Raw genomic sequence first — 17,867 nt, 5'->3', positions numbered from 1 at the left:
TAGCTAATATTCATTAGTGTTAAAATGATTTTTAATAAATTTTTCAAGAAATGGAAAGTATGTATTTTGAAAGTGCTAAAATCATCAAATTTGAAATTTATTCTAAAACCAAAAATCTACTTTCTTATCTATTTAGATTTTGATTTTTTAGATATTTTTATTGAATCCAAATGGGGGGTACTTTGTTATTTACATTTATGTATTAAAATAAATGGACATTTACTTAAACTAAAAAAATAGAAATATCTTGTAATGTATACATGCTATATGGTTTATGTCTTCAAACAATTGCTATATGTTTAAAATCTATTTTCTGTAAATCTGGCCTCAAAAGTCGACTCTTGTATATCTAGAGTCGACTCCCCTTCAGCTGGAGTCAACTCTTGCAAAGCGAGAGGTGACCCAGTCGAGAGCAGTTGATGCAGAGTTGACCTAGCAGCATTGGTGTTTTTTGAAAAGTTGACTCTAGCATTAGAGAAGTCGACTCTTGTATAACTAGAGTTGACTCCTACTTCAAATAAGAGTCGACTCCTGTTTTAGAGAATTCGACTTTCGGGTCCAACGATTGAATTTTTCCTAGTCGTTACAGATCCGTTGGAAGCTCCATTATAAATATCAAGGAGGGATTTTTGGAGAAGGCTAATGCACAATCAAGATCTATCTTCCTAAAGCACTCCCAAGCTCTCAAGTAACTCAAATAAAGCAATCCAAGGCTTAATCTCAAAGATACATCATTTGGAGCCCAAGGCAAAGAAGAAGAAAATACTTTCTCTAAGTGTGGTAAATTGTATTTATATTTATACTTGCCTTGTAATATTTGTTCTTGTATTCATATCCATATTAGTCCAAGTGTGTTGGACATAGGATTGTTTGTAACGCCCCACTTTCTCGGGCGCGTTATGACTTGGGATAATTCCGGGACAATAATTTTTTTCTTTCAAACATTAATACTACACCACATAATTCCTCGAATATGTCCCAGAATTTTCATATATTTTATCTCGAAAGAGAATCATTATAGACATCAAATTGCGGAAGCAAGATCGAAACCTGATATCTTAACATTAATCATAAATAAATTCAACATTCCTCAAAATGTTTAGAATTTAAATAGGAGAACTTAAATACATGGGCTACATAACATACATTTCATTCTTCATGCACCCTGCTAAGTGCCATTTCATGCCTCATTTATCCTTGAATCTGTTACAATCTCTACCTAGAATGTTTGAATATTCCAGGGGCAAAACCCAAGTTAGATGATGAATCATCTAAGTAAGGGTACATAATACTATGTCATGTGTGTATGCAATGTCTTTCCGCGTAGGTGTTAACTGCACCCCTCATGCTACCTACCATTTTTGCGGCCACCTCTTTCGAAACCGGGGTGTACGGGTGCACCCTTGGTAAAGCAGCGGTGCTAGTTCGTACTCCCTACAGCTACAAATGCGCATGATCAATGATATCAACGTATATTTATGCATTTCATAGTCATGTCATGTATGTAGTTTACGTGATGGATACATATCAAGGCATGTCAATATGATGAAAACATTCCTGAGGATCGGGTTTCTTAAACATAAATTACTTACAACCAAACATTTTTCGTAAAACTAACTTTAATTGGGAAGTACCACTTACCTTCTCAAGCTTATCAGGCTACCTCGATATTCGCGCCTTGCCTCGAAATATGTGCATCGCCTCGATTTGCGTGCCAACCTCAAAATTTGCACAAGTCTCTTCAACTTAAGCCTCAAAGCATCCTAATTACCATAATTATTTAAATAAATATTAAAACCTATTTTTCCATAATTTCTGGCATTTTCTTTAATTTTCTTTCTATTTTTTTCCTAATTTTCCTCAATAAATCCAAATTAAATATTTCTCAAATATTTCACTACAATAATTCATAAAATAATATTCTTGAATTTCTAAAATTTTTTAGGGAATTTTACTTACCTTGACTTAGCCTCTCCGGCTTTCTCGGTATGCATGCCATAATCTCGAAACGTGTGCCCGAACAATTTTTCTTTGCAAAAATCTCTGGAATATTACTAAATCCCCAAATCCTATTTTTCAAGATTTTTCAACAATTTTTTTCTATTTTCTTTTCTTTTCTTTCTTCTTTTTCTTTTATTTCTTCTCTTCTTCTCCATCTTCTTCTTTGTCCTCTCGCCCCTGCCATGCGCGCACAGCCATTCTCCTTCTTCCATTTTCTTTTCTTTTTCCTTTCCTTCTTCTTTTTCTTCTTCTTCTTCTTCCCCTGTAACTCCTCTGCTCCTTCTTCTTCGCGATGACCATGCCCGCGCATGGCCTAGCTCCGTCGGCCATCACGGCCTCCCCAACGACCACCACCGATGCCGTTAGCTGCTCCATGCTGGCCTCCGCGAGCCGTCATCGCCACTGCACCCTACTGCTATCACCGTAGCAACTGCTCCAGCTCGGTGAGCTTGCGGCCATGGCTGCTATGGCCGTGGGTTTGCTGCTTCCAGATGCCTCTCGGGCCTCCATTGCCATCATCGGCCTTGCCGGCCACTGCCAGGGGCGCCATCGACAGCCCGCGTTGCCTCCTCGTCGCAATTGGCCTCCTCTGCAATGCTGGCCACGTCGCCCACTTGCTGCCATGGTCGAATTCGACCCCTCCTTTCTTGCTCTCTCTCTCTCTCTCTCTCTCTCTCTTTCTTTCTCTCTCTCTCTGTGTCGCGGATCACCCAGCCCAAGCTCGATCTCTGGGCCAGCCTCAGCCTAAGCTCTTTTTCTCTTTGATTTGCTCTTAGTTAAGCTCTTTGCAACTCACATTCCATTTCTTCTGATGCTTCTCAATCGGCCAAGCTTCCTGCCTATTTATAGGCAATACCACGCACACACAACACTCAATCCCCCAAATCTGGCTACCTCTTCCTTAATTCTAGCTGCCATATCTCTCCCCAAATCCTGCTAAAATCTCTTCAATCTTGCGCAAATATGGGCCATAAAATTCTTGTAGAGGCACCAGCTATGTACATATATATATATATAACTATATATATTATATTATACTAACAACAAATTTATATATTTAAACCTCAAATTTTATCCTAAATCCATTAGAATAATTCTCTAATTACGATAATATCCTCAAACACAAAATTAATAACTTTAAAGTTACTCGATAATGATGATTTCACCATAGTGTCCTCACCAAGCTATCGTTTCATCTTGAAACCACTGAAGGGTTGCTCCTTACGAAAAATCGGAGCCCCCTAGGATTCCGTTGATTTTCGGGAGTCTCCTACAACGATTCGATTTTGCATCCTAAATGACAGCTGTATTTTAGCTGTACCAAAAACTGTCCCCGATCTGATTTCTTTTGATACTATAAATCCTATCTCGGAACGCTTATCAAAACCATATTATTTTCTTTAGACAATTTCACTCCGAGACATTCCCTACAGTTGATTCTGTACTTATAACTACTATTAAGCCAATTTTTTGGTATTCTAAACTTATTAAATTTACGTGACAACTTTATACGAACATGGGGTATTACATTGTTCACTTGTATTAATTGTGGATTGTGAGTGACATCCTAGAGCCCATTGTAATCTAGGTGTATTATATTAGTTTTCGGGGTGAGCTGAGGGAAAAACCTCGGTGTTGTGTAAAAGTTCCCTAGGTGAGCTTGTTGAAAACCTAGGTGTGGTTATAGTGAAACCTCAAGTATCGGGTTGACCTTGAGAGAGTGGAGTAGGTGTTGGAGACACCGAACCATTATATATTCTTGTGTTATTATTGTTGTTTGCATATTTATATTGTTATCATACTCAAACAACATATATACTTATAATAAGTGTATTTTGTGTATAAGAAAATCTCAAGAGTTTTTAAAAGAGAAGAATTTGATTTAATTAGTTTTAATCACTCAATTCACCCCCCTCTTGAGTGGTCATTGTGTGTGTCAAGAGACCAACAATTATCTTTATAGTGGATTGACTAGAGGCGGAACCTCTGCCGTGAGTAGGATCTTTTGATCCGAACACGTATATGCGTCGTGTTCTTCGTTTTTTTCCGTTTAGTTCGGTTATTTGTGGATCTTGATATTTCTCATGGTCTTGGTCGTGTGACTATATGATTGTTTTCACATGAGAGATTTCTCAATATTAGAGCTTGCTTAGGATTAGCAAGTTCTTCAAATCCAATCTCGACTAAATCCCACAAAACTTAAGGCTTAAAATGCGTTCGTACTTTCACAGCCCAAAATTGATAATTTGTGTCATTAAAAATAGGAACATTCTGGGTAATAACCATCTGGTCTTTGCTTAAAAGTTCAATGTAAAAGGCTCTACTTGAGACTCGGAATGCTCTACACAAGCTGGGGTTGCTCTGAAAATGACTGATGAAAAATAGAGTATCGCAAGGACTTCATGACTGGTGGCCTACGACAGCACTGCTTCCGAAAAAGGTTGAGACTGAAAGTTCCAACGATCGAAACTAGGTAGGGTTTTTGACGTGGTTCTTGATCTCACACCTCTGGTAGGTTTCAAGGAGCATGATACTCGCAGCAACGATGCTCTAAATCCTGGTGGTCATGAGTGTGGTTGGTGGTTCACAGCTTTGAGCCTTCTTTTATAGCTATTTTGGTTATCGATTGCTTAGTGGTGTAGATCGAAGCGTAAATATATGAATTCAACACAAGAATTTGAGAAAACTCTTTCATCAATTGCCTGAAAACTCTAATAATAATCAATAAAATTTCAATAATACAAGAAAATAGATTAAATAGTTCCTAATCCTAACTCCAAAATGAAGAAAAAGACCCTCCTTCCTTTTTTGTTGCGATCCCAATGGTTTAAGAATGAGACAACAATCTCATCTTTATCACTTAGATGGCTAAATCGACTTTGTATTTTATCTCCCGATTACCCCCTGCTTTCTAGGGAGCCCTTGCCCCTTCCCTTTTCTCTTCGCTCTAGAAAACAAAACTCTTGTATTCTTTTCGTGTTTCAATTTTGAGTTTTGAATTTATTTTCAATTTTATACTTTGAGCGTTTATTTTGAAATTGTTGAAAACACATTCTTTTTGTTATTCTGAAAAATTGTTTTTTAAAACAGAAAATTGGAAAACTTGTTTACTTTGGAGTTTTGAGAAAATTTATTTTATCATATTTTATTCAATGAATTTGATTATTTAGTAAATTGGAATAGTTTAATGTTAGTATATTAATAAGTAATATATACATTTTGAAGTTGATGAATTTTACAATATTTTTTTTCATTACAAAAATAAAATACAAACAAAAAAAATTAATTTCCAACAGTCAAATCAGACTGGATCTAAAAATTAATTTCTAGACCTTCACCCATAGCCGACCAGTGATTCCAATGATTAGGACCAACCACCGGCTTCACCTCACCACGGTGACCAACATACCCAAAAATGGATTAGATCTGATGATTAGATATTTGTATATTTAACTTTTAATTTTTGGCTCACACACCTCCGCGAATAATACATACATATATACAATGGTGAGAATGAATAGAGAGAGACAATCTAGACAGAAAGGGCAGAAAAGATGAAGAGGCAGTGGTCAAAAATCGTAGAGAAGGCAAAGATGCAGTGGTTGTGGCTCTTCACAGTGGCTGAGCGTAGTGGCAAAAGATACGGTAGTCAATCGGGCCTCAACAATGGTTATCGAGTGACGATGGTGATGTAGATGTGATGATCAAAAAGGCCTTAGCCATCGATGGCAGTGGTGGTGGCTAGCTAGCTATAGAGAATGGAGAGGATGAGGAAATGGTGGAATAGGTGGTAAGTGCACAGAGAGAGAGAGAGAAAAGCTGTCAGTTTTTTGCGTTTTGAGATTTTTTAGCATGTTTTGGCTAAAAACACTCAAAAACAACTTTTGTTGTTTTGAGTTTTCTTTACAAATTTTTTTCTTGTTTTTGAAAGTATGTTTTTTAAAATATGAAAATAAACACGTTTTCACTATTTTAAAAAATTGAAAACTAAAAACAACAAAGAGAACATACACTCAATTTTTTGTATTGAAAATAGTTTCTCACCCAGGTAATTAACACATCAATACTAGGGATTACGGCCCTTGCACGGTCCCTCGCCCCTCGTGGCCTTGATTTCGGTAAAGGAGATAAATCGTAGGCGGGCCTTTGCCCTTACTTAAGTTAAGTATCGAACTCGTAACCTATTGATACTAATCCCAGTATATCACTCATCCACCACTTGACCTATATCCTGGGATATAACCTTTTCTTTTTATAAATCTCAATGGGCATAGCAGGTCCAGAAGCAACCAAAATGACTCAAGATTTCTTCCAAACTGGCTTCCTTCTCAAAGCTCTTCATCAACCATATGTCACATTAATACCAAAATGCCAACTTGTGCAGGAACTAATCCCTTGTCTCAAAAGAAAATTTTTAGCGCAGGGAGGTCATATGGTGTTAAAGCAAGCTTGATATGGCAAATGCGTACGACAAAATGGAGTGGGATTAATTTAAATTCTTGCCATGGGTTATGCAAAAGTTGTATTTTCCATCTCAGTTCATTTCCTTCCTCATCAATGGAAGCCAACAAGGAAAACTGCTATGAGAAACACATCATGCAATTTATTGAAAATATTCAAAGATACACGATACTAAAAGGTCTTATCTTGAACACTCATTCATATCAACTCAGACATGACAGCGAGGGCTCCAAGAGCACATCCTCAGCTTATTGAAAACAGGATCACAACAGTCCAAACTCCTAAAATCTTTTCAAGGAGCTAGGAATCTCTTGTACCAAAGAGCAGACTCTTTAAGGTATCTTTTCAAACCGTGTTTGAAATCTACGTAGTTGAGACCATATCCCACAGTGTAACCTGAATTCCACTCGAATGTGTCGAGCCAAGACCACGCCATGAAACCCTTGAGATCAACACCTTGCCTGTAAAAGACAACGAACTTAATTAATGAGCAATTGTGACGAGAGTTCAGCACCTTAATTAATTTAATAGACTATCCCATTGTTGCAGGATGAAAGCTTGTTGACATATGTGCGTATTGTTTTGAACAATAAGAAAACAGTTTGCCTGCAAGTAGGAAGAATTAACTCACCTGATAGCTGCTTCAATGGCCCTAAGATGGGCCTTGTAGAATGTAATCCTTTCTGGATCTTTGATGCTTTCAGAAACTGTTTGATTATTGTAAAATGCCATGCCTGAAAATGATCAACAGTCAACCATATGACTAAATATTTGGAATTCCAATCAACGTGAGTTTCAAAAGGTGTGTCAAAACCTACCGTTCTCTGTAATATACAATTCGGGATTGTTGTAATGATCTTTAGTGTAAACTAGTATCTTTTCCAGTCCTTCTGGAGCGGAATATGAAGTTCCAACCTGCAAAATTCATTTGGATACTTCTGTTATTGAAGGAAAGCTAAAAAAACACATTAATCGTCAGAAGGATCCTTTTTCTCAAACATACTGCGTAACCGACAGCCGATCCGTTGGTGTTCTCACCTGCAAAATGATATAAGAACAATATTAACACTATGTTTTATATGACCAGTTACAACATATGACAACAAACTAAAGGCAATGAGTAGAGTAACTCACTTGACATTGTAGTGTAAGAATCCGATGAGAAGCTAAGATGAGCAGGCTTATTACTGAAGGGCAAATTTTGAGGTTGGCATGCAAATCGAGGTGAGGCACGGATTTCAAGTTAGCCTGATAAGCTCTAGAAGGTAAGTGGTACTTCCTCGAAAATGTTTTCATCATATTGACATGCCCTGATATGTATCAATCACGTAGACTGCATACATGACTATGAAATGTATAAATATATGTTGATATCATTGATCACACGCATATGAGGCCGTAGGGAGTACGAACTGGCACTGCTACCTTATCAAGGGTGCACCCATACACCCCGGCTTCAAAAGAGATGACCGCTAAAATGGTAGGTAGCATGAGGGGTGCAGTTGACACCTACGATGAAAGACATTGCATACACTCATGACATAGCATTATGTACCCTTACTTAGATGGTTCATCATTTAACTTGGGTTCACCTGGAACATTCAACGTTTCAGTCGGGACTTGCAGAGATGATTTCGAGATTGGTGATGTGTAGTGACGCGAGACGTCAAGAAGCGAATAAATGTACCATGTTATGTTGTAATATGAGTAGTTTAAGAATTATATACATTGTATTTATTGTCAGATGCTTGTGAATTAACTTTGTAATGAATGTCATGTCGAGTTATTATTACCATGAGCAGGTTCGATTCAGCTTCCGCTTTGTATTTATTTTCTAGTGTAGATATCTCGCACTAGATAAGATCTTAGGGAATTTCGGGATAATGTAAAGATAAAAAAAAAAAAATATAGACCAAATTTCCTAAGGCATAACACGCCCTGAAAAAGTGGGCTATTACAATTATTCTATTAAACTCATGCATTAATTGATTAATTTTTAAGTTACAACAAATCTTGTTATCTACACATTCATATTATGATATTATTATAATAAAGTAAAGTTTGATAATTTTATGTTAAATATATTTTTATAAAATTATAAATAATTTTATGAATGTATTTGTAAATAATCTTATTTATGAGCCAACTTGCAAGCCTCTACTCAAGCCAACTCACGAGTCTATAAGTGAGTTAGTTCTCGAGCCTCTATTTTAGATAGTTCACGAGCTTACAATCGAGCCAGCTCATTAACCTTTATTCGAGTCAACTCGCAAGATAACGAGACGAATTTTATTAAGTTTAAACTCAGCTCATTTACAAATTGAGTTTCAAAATTAGACTAAAACTCATTTCATTTATCTTAATGAACGAAGTTAAATGAGATTTTATTGAGTCAAATATTGAACCGAGCCCAAACGACTATACTCATTTGCACCTCAAACCCACACCGATACCCCATTTCTATTTCTAATTTATGTTGTTATAATTGCTAGGTCCCAAAAACACTTCAAACTAATTTATGTTGTTATAATTGTGTGGTCCCAAAAACACTTCAAAAAATTAAAACGTTTGCATCAAAATTAAAAATTGATATATTTCATAAATCTTCCAATTATCTAAAATAAATTTTAAACTTTTTATTTTTTTAGTTTCTTCAATTTTTAGAATAAATTAAATAAAAAATATTAGCATTTATCTTTTTATTACATAAAAAAATTATATTAAATATTATAAGAAGATTTAAATTCACATTCTTATATTTTTAATGAGAAATATATTATTATCACCATTTGTTTCACAACTAAGTATATTAACAGTATGTTCTCAAGATATAAGTCGAGCAGTCGGATAAGTGATATGTCGAGTTCACATCGGTGGGTCGTGAGTTTGATTCTCATCCTGCATAGTGAGGCAAAGCCTCACACTTGTGATTTACCTCATATATCGAAAATCCTAAATATATTAGTAATATAAATAATGGATCAGAAACAAAGATTACTCAGTTATATTTTGGATTAAATTATTTTTCTTTGTTTTAATAATTATTTTGTGCTAAAATAAAAATAATTGTACTGAGAATCTGATATATTTTCAAAAGCACAAAAACTTTACTGACCCATTAAATGTTTAAACTTCGAGCATGGTTGAATATAATAAGTTTACTGACTCATTAAGGGAAATTCTATTGGCAGCCCGTGAAATTGCTCTTCACAGCTCGCACCATGCAAAATGCTTCCCTAATTTTAAAATTCTTATTTTAGCCTCCACAGCCCATAATAGAGAGCCCATAGCAAAGAAGAGAGAGAGAGAGAGTGGGTCGGCTGCCATGGCCGACCCACACAGATATATATATATATATATACACACTCACACACACACATGAAAGCCATGACAGAGAGAGAGTGGCCGACCCATACACACACACACATATATATACACAAACACACCTATATATATATACACTCACACACACACATATATATATATATACACACACACACGTATGGTTGCGGCCATGGCAGCTGCAGTCATGGAACCTAGCCATGGCAGTAGTCGAGGAACCCAGCGTTCCCCGACTCGGGCGATTGCAGCTGACGAAGGTAGCGATGCTGCCATCGTTGCCAGGGTAGGGAGGGGTGGGGCGAAGGTTTTAAAAACCCCCACACCTCACGGTGCGGAGGTTTGAGGATCCTCCGCACTGTGAGGTGCGGAGATTTGAGAAACTCCCGTACCGCAAGGTGCGGGGGTTTCTAAAACCTCCCTGCACATGGCTGCGGCCATGCTATGTGTGTGTGTGTATATATATATATATGGGGGGGATCGGCCATGGCCGACCCACTCTCTCTCTTTTTCTTTCTCTCTTTGTCATGGCTTCCATGTGTGTGTGAGTGTGTATATATATATATATATATGTCTGTGTGTGGGTCGGCCATGGTAGTCGACTCACTCTCTCTCTCTCTTATCTCTGTTGTAGGCTCTCTATTATGGGCTGTGGAGCTTAAAATGGGAATTTTAAAATTAAAGAAGCATTTTACATGGTGCGCGCTGTAAAGAGTAATTTCACGGGCTGCTAATAGAATTTTTCACTCATTAATTGTGTTACACTTTACCGACCCATTAAATTCCACTCCTACCCTTAGGTTGTGAAGGGTGAAAACTGTCTTAACCATTCCCAATGTAAGGGCAGGAATGGGATTTAACTTGGAAGAAGAAATCTGGCGATGAGAGAGACCTGTCCGCGTCGGCGCCAAGAAAACCAGGGCAATGGGCATAGGCTGCCCACCAGGCAGTGGCACCAGCAGCAGAGGACCACGTTTGTAGGGTCGGGTCTACCTCCTCGACTGATCAATTGACAATCCCAGTTTCTCTCTCCTCTCCATATACGTAGATTTCCGTTTTAATATATTGCTACCTTCTTGTGCAAATATATATATATATATATATAAAAAATGCTATCTGCATGCTGTATTAACATTCATAATGATATATTCTGTATCAAGTGTTATATATTAGTATATAAAATATAATTATTATAAATATAAAATTCAAATAATAATATTTAAAAAAAAAAAACAAAGAGCATCTGACAGGCTGTCGTTTGAATTGCGGTCAAAACAAGAAGAGAAAGAAAGTGAATCAAGTGGGCTCTTTTCAAAATCCTTTTGTTTTTGGAAAGTCGTAAACTGACATTTCATTCTGCACGCCACATCCATGACCATGACAGACAGCATGAGTGAGGGGGCACCACTCTACTCTGACTCTGTGTCCACGACACTCGAAGACGTGGCGAGTGGGTGATACTCTCGTGCATCACGTGAGAAGACAGGCTGTACTTAATTTGGACTCTATTATTGCCTGTAACGTCTCTCGCTTTCCTTACGTGCCATTATTGGTTGATTAAAGCAGGAAGAAGCGCAACAGTATTATTTTTCAATTCCATCACTTTCGTATAATAATAAATTTCATCATACCATTTTTTAATTTATTTTTCAAAAACACTTTTCATTGAGAGTAGATTTTCAGGCTACTTGCAGCTTTTTTCTCCATTTTAATTCTTATGTTTTATCTTTAATTTATAGATTTATTTTTTTTTTATAAATTTTGTGATTAAGTCAATATTTATCCGTTTGATGAATTTTTTTTGTCCTAAATTTTTTTCTCTTAAAGTCTCTCTCTCTCTCTCTCTCTCTCTCTCTCTCTCTCTCTCTCTCTCTCTGCTTTTCTCCATATTTCTTTCTAAGTCACCATTGAATATATTTCATTAGGTTTTGGTTGAATGCATGCACATCAAATATAAATTCAAAAATTACTTGATTGTGGGATTTGAATTAATTGCACAAACAATTCTTGAGATTTGCTATAATTGGAAAGATTATTTACATTTTATAAAATAGAAAAAGAATATGTGCCCAAAAAATTCATTGTAGATAGCTTCAACTGGACCCTGAAGTTACAAAAATAGGACCAAGATATGCATACGAATTGAGATAGCAAAAAAATAGGTGGCCAATAGCCGCTAATAAAACTGAATAAAAATGGCCATCGGTAGAGTCAGTCTCCTTCCAAAATAAAAGGCACTAGATGGAGAGCCAATACCAATAATACACCTTCACATATAACCAAGCCAATGCTTCTGTTGGAAAATTTGGTATACTTACTATATTCATGTGTACAAATTGATAAATTGATGATTAAAAAATTAATTTTAAAATATGTGTAATATAATATATAATTTATATTATTATTAAAGTAAAAGAAAGGAAAAAAAAAAAAAAAGATGCATTATGTGCACACTATGTGCTAAATTATGATGGTGCATTGCGCGAGGCAACCAATTGAATTTCAATAATATAGTTACTATACATGTTCACTATGCATAACTGTGTATTATTATATTATATTTTTAAGAAATGAGAGTAGCCTCGACCACCCTCCTCCCTACTTTTGTCTTCCTCTTTTCTTCTTTATTTTTTCTTCCTTTTATCTTCTTCCTATTCTATTAATAGAGGGTTTATTCCACTGAAAAATAACGATAAAACTTATAGCAAAACTTTTTTTTTCTAAAAATTTTCATTCTCTTTCAATTTTAATAATGTTCAACCAGTGTTCTAGTTTGTTATTAAGCTCTGAAAGTTGTGTTAACTTTTCAGTCTGTAAATTGTTGTACACTAGGAAACAAACACTAATTAGTCTTTAGCACTTTCGATGAGATAACAAATCTGTTTCAAAGGAACTGTGGGTTACACAGACCTCAATTTTATGATCCCTTTATATAGTATTGTGCTTTTATTTTCTCTTGAGAAGTGTCGTATTATTTCAATATTTTTGTACTGTTGATTTAAATATAGTATTATAATCATTATTATAATCATATTTTTTACCAATAATTACAGTATTATAAATATAATTATTAATTGCTAATAATATAATTATTTTATTGTGGTTGGGTAACAATCTTAAAATATATTCCTCATGGATAAGTTTTGTTTCAAGAGATGGCTACTCTCGTGAATTATGTTAAAACCTTTAATAATGTGGTGCAAGGATCTGTTCCTGTAGCCTAGATGCCTGTTATTATGCTTGCAAGCCATGGCGAAAAGCCTGAGACGGGTTGAATTTCAAGATATTGTAGCAAAAGATGTTGTTTTACCTCACTACTTTGAATTTTGTGAGATTCTTGATTGAGAATGCTCATTCTTTAAATGAGGGTGAAACAGATATGCTAACAATCAACGTAGTTGAGACATGGATGCATTCTGATTTTTTATGCAAAAAATATGTTTTAAATGGTCCGCATGATTCATTATACTATATATATATATATATTACAATGAAAATTGTGAAGGAGCCATGGGAATCCTTAGACCGAAAATACAAATCTGACGATGCTAGAACCAAGAAGTTCATATTTGGGTGATTCCTTGATTTCAAAATGGTAGATTTCATGACTATGGTTAGTCAAGTGCAAGAACTTCAAGTAATCTTACATGAAATTTATACAAAGTGGATCTTTCCAAGTAACTATTGTTATTGAGAAGTTACCTCTATATATATATATATATATATAGTATAATGAAAATTGTGAAGGAGCCATGGGAATCCTTAGACCGAAAATACAAATCTGACGATGCTAGAACCAAGAAGTTCATATTTGGGTGATTCCTTGATTTCAAAATGGTAGATTTCATGACTATGGTTAGTCAAGTGCAAGAACTTCAAGTAATCTTACATGAAATTTATACAAAGTGGATCTTTCCAAGTAACTATTGTTATTGAGAAGTTACCTCCTAGTTGGAAGGATTTCAAAAATTTCCTTAAGCACAGGCAAAAGGAGATGAACCTTGAAGAACTAATTGTTAGACTTTAAATTGAAGAAGAGATAACAAAAGTTCAGAGAATAAAAGTTCTGATCCTGTTGCTGCTAAAGCAAATGTATTGGAGCATGGGCAAAACTCCAAAGATAAGAAAAACAAGTCGAAGCTAGGATGTAACAACCTACACTCCTAAAGCATGTCAGTATCATGCCACAACTTGGAGATTCCTTCCTTCATGTTAGCAAAGCAAGAGGTAATGCCAATGACATTAAGATGAACAGGGAGCATATTATTGGATGCCAAAGGAATTTTTGCCACAGTCTGATTTCCTCTCATCAAAGTGCACATATTATCATGGAAATTAACATCAAATCCTCTTCTCATAAGAAACCCAACATTAAGTTACTTTTCAAAGCGGGAACTTAATATACATCAAACATCTTTTCAATTTTTCCACCCTTGGTTTCAATTGTAATATCTCTACCCCCTTTAATTGCATGAGTTCTTGCATCACCAATTGTAATATGCTCAAGTCTAATTCCAACAATTTGGAATACAATGATTTATTTCCTATCATATGCTTACTAGCACCACTATCCAAATATCAAACATCATTCTTGTGATTATCATGACAGGTAAGCAATAAAGTTTCACAATTGTTGTTCTCGATTGTGAGATCTTGATGGATAAAACTTGTTCGAGCTTTTTCATCCTTCTTCTTATGCCAACACTCATTGCTCTTATAGCCCAGTTTGTGACAATTATAACACTCAATGTATTCCATTTTTTTTATATATACCAACAATCATTGCTTTTATGTCCAGGTATATGACAATTATAGCATTCAATGTATTCCCTTTTACCTCTTTGTTGATATCCTTGGCCTCGTTCTCTCTGAAAATTGTTTGTATGGTCATCCTTTTCTTCTTCTTTAGACTCTCTACCACTTTGAAATCCCCTTCATCTTCCGCGAGAATTGTAGCCTTTTCCTTGACCTCTAGATCTTCCTCTTCCCTTTCCTTGTCCACTATAATTATTCAAACCAAGGCCTCTTAAAATTTCAGATTTAAGAGCTTGGTTAAGGGAAGGAAGAGTCTTGTGTTTTACTCGCAATTCATGAGATTTTAATGATTCAAGCAAATCATCTAATGAAAGTGATGGGTCCTTAAATTCTTCAATAGCGGCCGCTATAAAGTTGAATTTTTGTGGTAGACTTTGAAAAATTTTCTCCACGACCTTTTGATCTTCTAAAATCTCACCATTGAATGACATTTGATTTATTGTAGAGGTCACTCTTGTAAAGTAATCTGAAATATTTTCTTTTTCTTTCATTTCAAGTTTCTCAAATTCTAATTGCAAAAACTGCAATTGTACCTTTTTTGCTTTCTCTTCTCCTTGATGTGCAGTTTGTAAAATCTCCCATGGTTGCATTGAAGTTTATGCCTTGGAGATTTGTTCAAACACCAGTCTTAGAATTGCTTGGTAGATATGGAAAAGAGTTTTTCTGTCTTTTTCTCTCTTGCCATTTAAAGCATTTTTATGTGCTTGAGTCAATCCATTTTCATTCTCCAGTTCTATGTAGCCTTCATCAACAATGCTCCACAGCTTTAATGCTTTCACCAAAACTTCAATTGTGACTCCAATAATCATAATCTTCCCCATTAAAACGAGGAATAAGAGAAACCAGATTATTTGAGTTTGCCATTTTTTCCCTCCAAAATCTGTTACTGCTGCTGCTACTGTATTCAGAACACTGGTTCTGTAATTTTTGTAGGCAGACTCTGATACCAATTTGAAGGCAAAAGGGCAGAATATTTAATCTGAAAAGTTTTCTATTTCAAATGCCCCTTCTCAAAATACATCAGATTATAGTTCAATTTATACATCTAGATGACAGAAAATTACAAAAGAATTAATATGGTTCTTTGAATATATTCATCTAATCACCAGAATTTTAAGAGACATTTGACTCAACTAAGTGAGTACATGAATGATTCTATAGAAAAATTAATTTGGTTTACTTTTCCAATACTAGATCTCTCTCTTTGTGAGTTTTTTCTTTTTCCTTTTAAAAGAATGAAGACCACTAACTAAAAATCTAAAATCCTTATAAAAATTATTCTTTAAGTAGAACTCTTCTTTCTCATCGCTAAGAGAGATTGCAGAATATCATGTTGCACAAAAAACATAACCATCAACGTGGTTTAAAAATTATTAAAATAATCGCAAAAACAGTTGTACTTTAAGAACTAAACCAGTTTTGGCAATTTACCATTCAGAGCACATACTGCCAACAGGGTTCTATGCTTGGTTTGGTTTTTAGTTTTTCATTATTTAGTCACTAATTTAGTTTACTCTGGAAAGAATCAAAAAGGGTAAATGACCCATCTTGGAAAAAAAAAAAATCCTTAATTTGGGCTTTTCAAAGATCACCTTCTATGCATTTGTTGGCAATTTTAATAACATCTGGTTCCCAGAAGAGAAAAAACTCCAAAGAAAAATCAATAAACAACTTCAGGAATAAAAAGAAAAATCTAGAATTGATGGACTTGGGTTTTGTAATGGTGGGCAAACCATTAACATTGTCGAATAACTGAACAGGATCCCAATCTAATTCCTCAAAGACTAAATGGATAGATGTTTATCATCAGCATAGTCAAGAACTTTATTAGTTCCCAAAAGCTACAAGCACACATCTATCAAGTATCAACCATAGGATCGGATTGTGCTCCAATCTTTCTTAATACAATTGGGAAAAATACCGAGTTTAGGCCATCCCTTTAAATTCGAGGCAATTTGACTATCTCGTCCCGTTGTAAAAGAATTATTCGAGAAGCATGAAACGGTGCAAATATAGTTAGTTATACAAGGCTCTGCACACCCCAATACCAAGTTTTTTCATGTTCTAAGGGCATCTCCAACCCTTCACCCCAAATTTGGGGTAAAATTTATCCCAAATTTGGGATAAGACCTAATTCCTCTCCAACCTTTAACTCCAAATTTGGGGTAAAGGAATAGTTTATTCTTTCTTTCTTTATTTTTATAATTCTAAACTTTTTTTATAATGTAAATTATTTACTTATTTATTATATATCAATTTAAATTATTACCAAAAAATTACATAATTAACTAAAAAAATTAATTATCAATAATATTAAAAAATAAAAACATTACATTTACTATCTCAATTAATAAAATATTATATTGAACAGGACAAAATTTATTAATTATTATTTATTAATTGATTATAATTTATTAATATTATTTAAATATTATTAATACTAATAATAAGTAAATAAAAATGTATAAATATATAAAGATATGATACAAAAGGAATTAAATTTTGTTATAGTTAAAATGAGAGGGGCAAAATAGGAATAAATTTATTACCCCAAATTTGGGGTCAAGGAATAGTGCAACCCAAAATTTGGGGTAATACTATTCATAATCCCAAATTTGGGGTAGGATTTGGGGGTGGGTTGGAGAGGATTTTACCCCAAATTTGAGATTTTACCCCAAATTTGGGGTTGGGTTGGAGATGGTAATCATCAGAAGAAAACAGAGAAACTACAATGAGGAAATCAAATTTGTAGATGGAGAATTAATGGAACCACATAAGAGAGGAGCTCTGTGCTGTACCTTCAATGGAGGAAATAAAATAAGTCTTAATCTCAATCATTGGCTTCAGGCAAGGCTCCAGGCCCTAATGGGATATAACCTTTTCTTTTTATAAATCTCAATGGGCATAGCAGGTCCAGAAGGAACCAAAATGACTCGAGCTTTCTCCCAAACTGGCTTCCTTCTCAAAGCTCTTCATCAACCATATGTCACATTAATACCAAAATGCCAACTTGTGCAGGAACTAATCCCTCGTCTCAAAAGAAAATTTTTAGCGCGGGGAGGTCTTACGGTGTTAAAGCAGGCTTGATATGGCAAAAGCGTACGACAAAATGGAGTGGGATTAATTTAAGTTCTTGTCATGGGTTATGCAAAAGTTGTATTTTCCATCTCAGTTCATTGGATGGATCAAGCAGCGGTTGTCAACAGTTCGCATTTCCTTCCTCATCAATGGAAGCCAACAAGGAAAACAGC

General features: G+C 35.1%; 1 protein-coding gene across 1 annotated transcript; it reads right to left on the bottom strand.

Annotated features, from left to right (window-relative positions):
* Window positions 1-6,582: 6,582 nt before the first annotated feature.
* Window positions 6,583-7,718, bottom strand: LOC127801895 (beta-glucosidase 24-like). Its single transcript, XM_052337402.1, has 5 exons — window positions 7,597-7,718; window positions 7,466-7,500; window positions 7,281-7,377; window positions 7,094-7,196; window positions 6,583-6,923 (listed from the first exon to the last, which is right to left on the bottom strand). Exons 1-5 carry the CDS (start codon window positions 7,601-7,603, stop codon window positions 6,755-6,757), a joined length of 411 nt encoding a protein of 136 aa, XP_052193362.1. The 5' UTR covers window positions 7,604-7,718; the 3' UTR covers window positions 6,583-6,754.
* Between the last annotated feature and the right edge of the window lie 10,149 nt (window positions 7,719-17,867).

Source organism: Diospyros lotus, chromosome 5 (assembly GCF_014633365.1).
Source record: "Diospyros lotus cultivar Yz01 chromosome 5, ASM1463336v1, whole genome shotgun sequence".
NCBI lineage: Eukaryota > Viridiplantae > Streptophyta > Magnoliopsida > Ericales > Ebenaceae > Diospyros > Diospyros lotus.
This window is presented reverse-complemented; position numbering and strand designations above follow the sequence as displayed.

Excerpts from the sequence above, each read along its gene's own strand:
- LOC127801895 (XM_052337402.1), bottom strand. Across the intron at positions 7,197-7,280 it reads ATTGTATATTACAGAGAACG|GCATGGCATTTTACAATAAT; the intron begins GTAGGTTTTGAC and ends GATCATTTTCAG. Across the intron at positions 6,924-7,093 it reads GCCATTGAAGCAGCTATCAG|GCAAGGTGTTGATCTCAAGG; the intron begins GTGAGTTAATTC and ends TGTCTTTTACAG.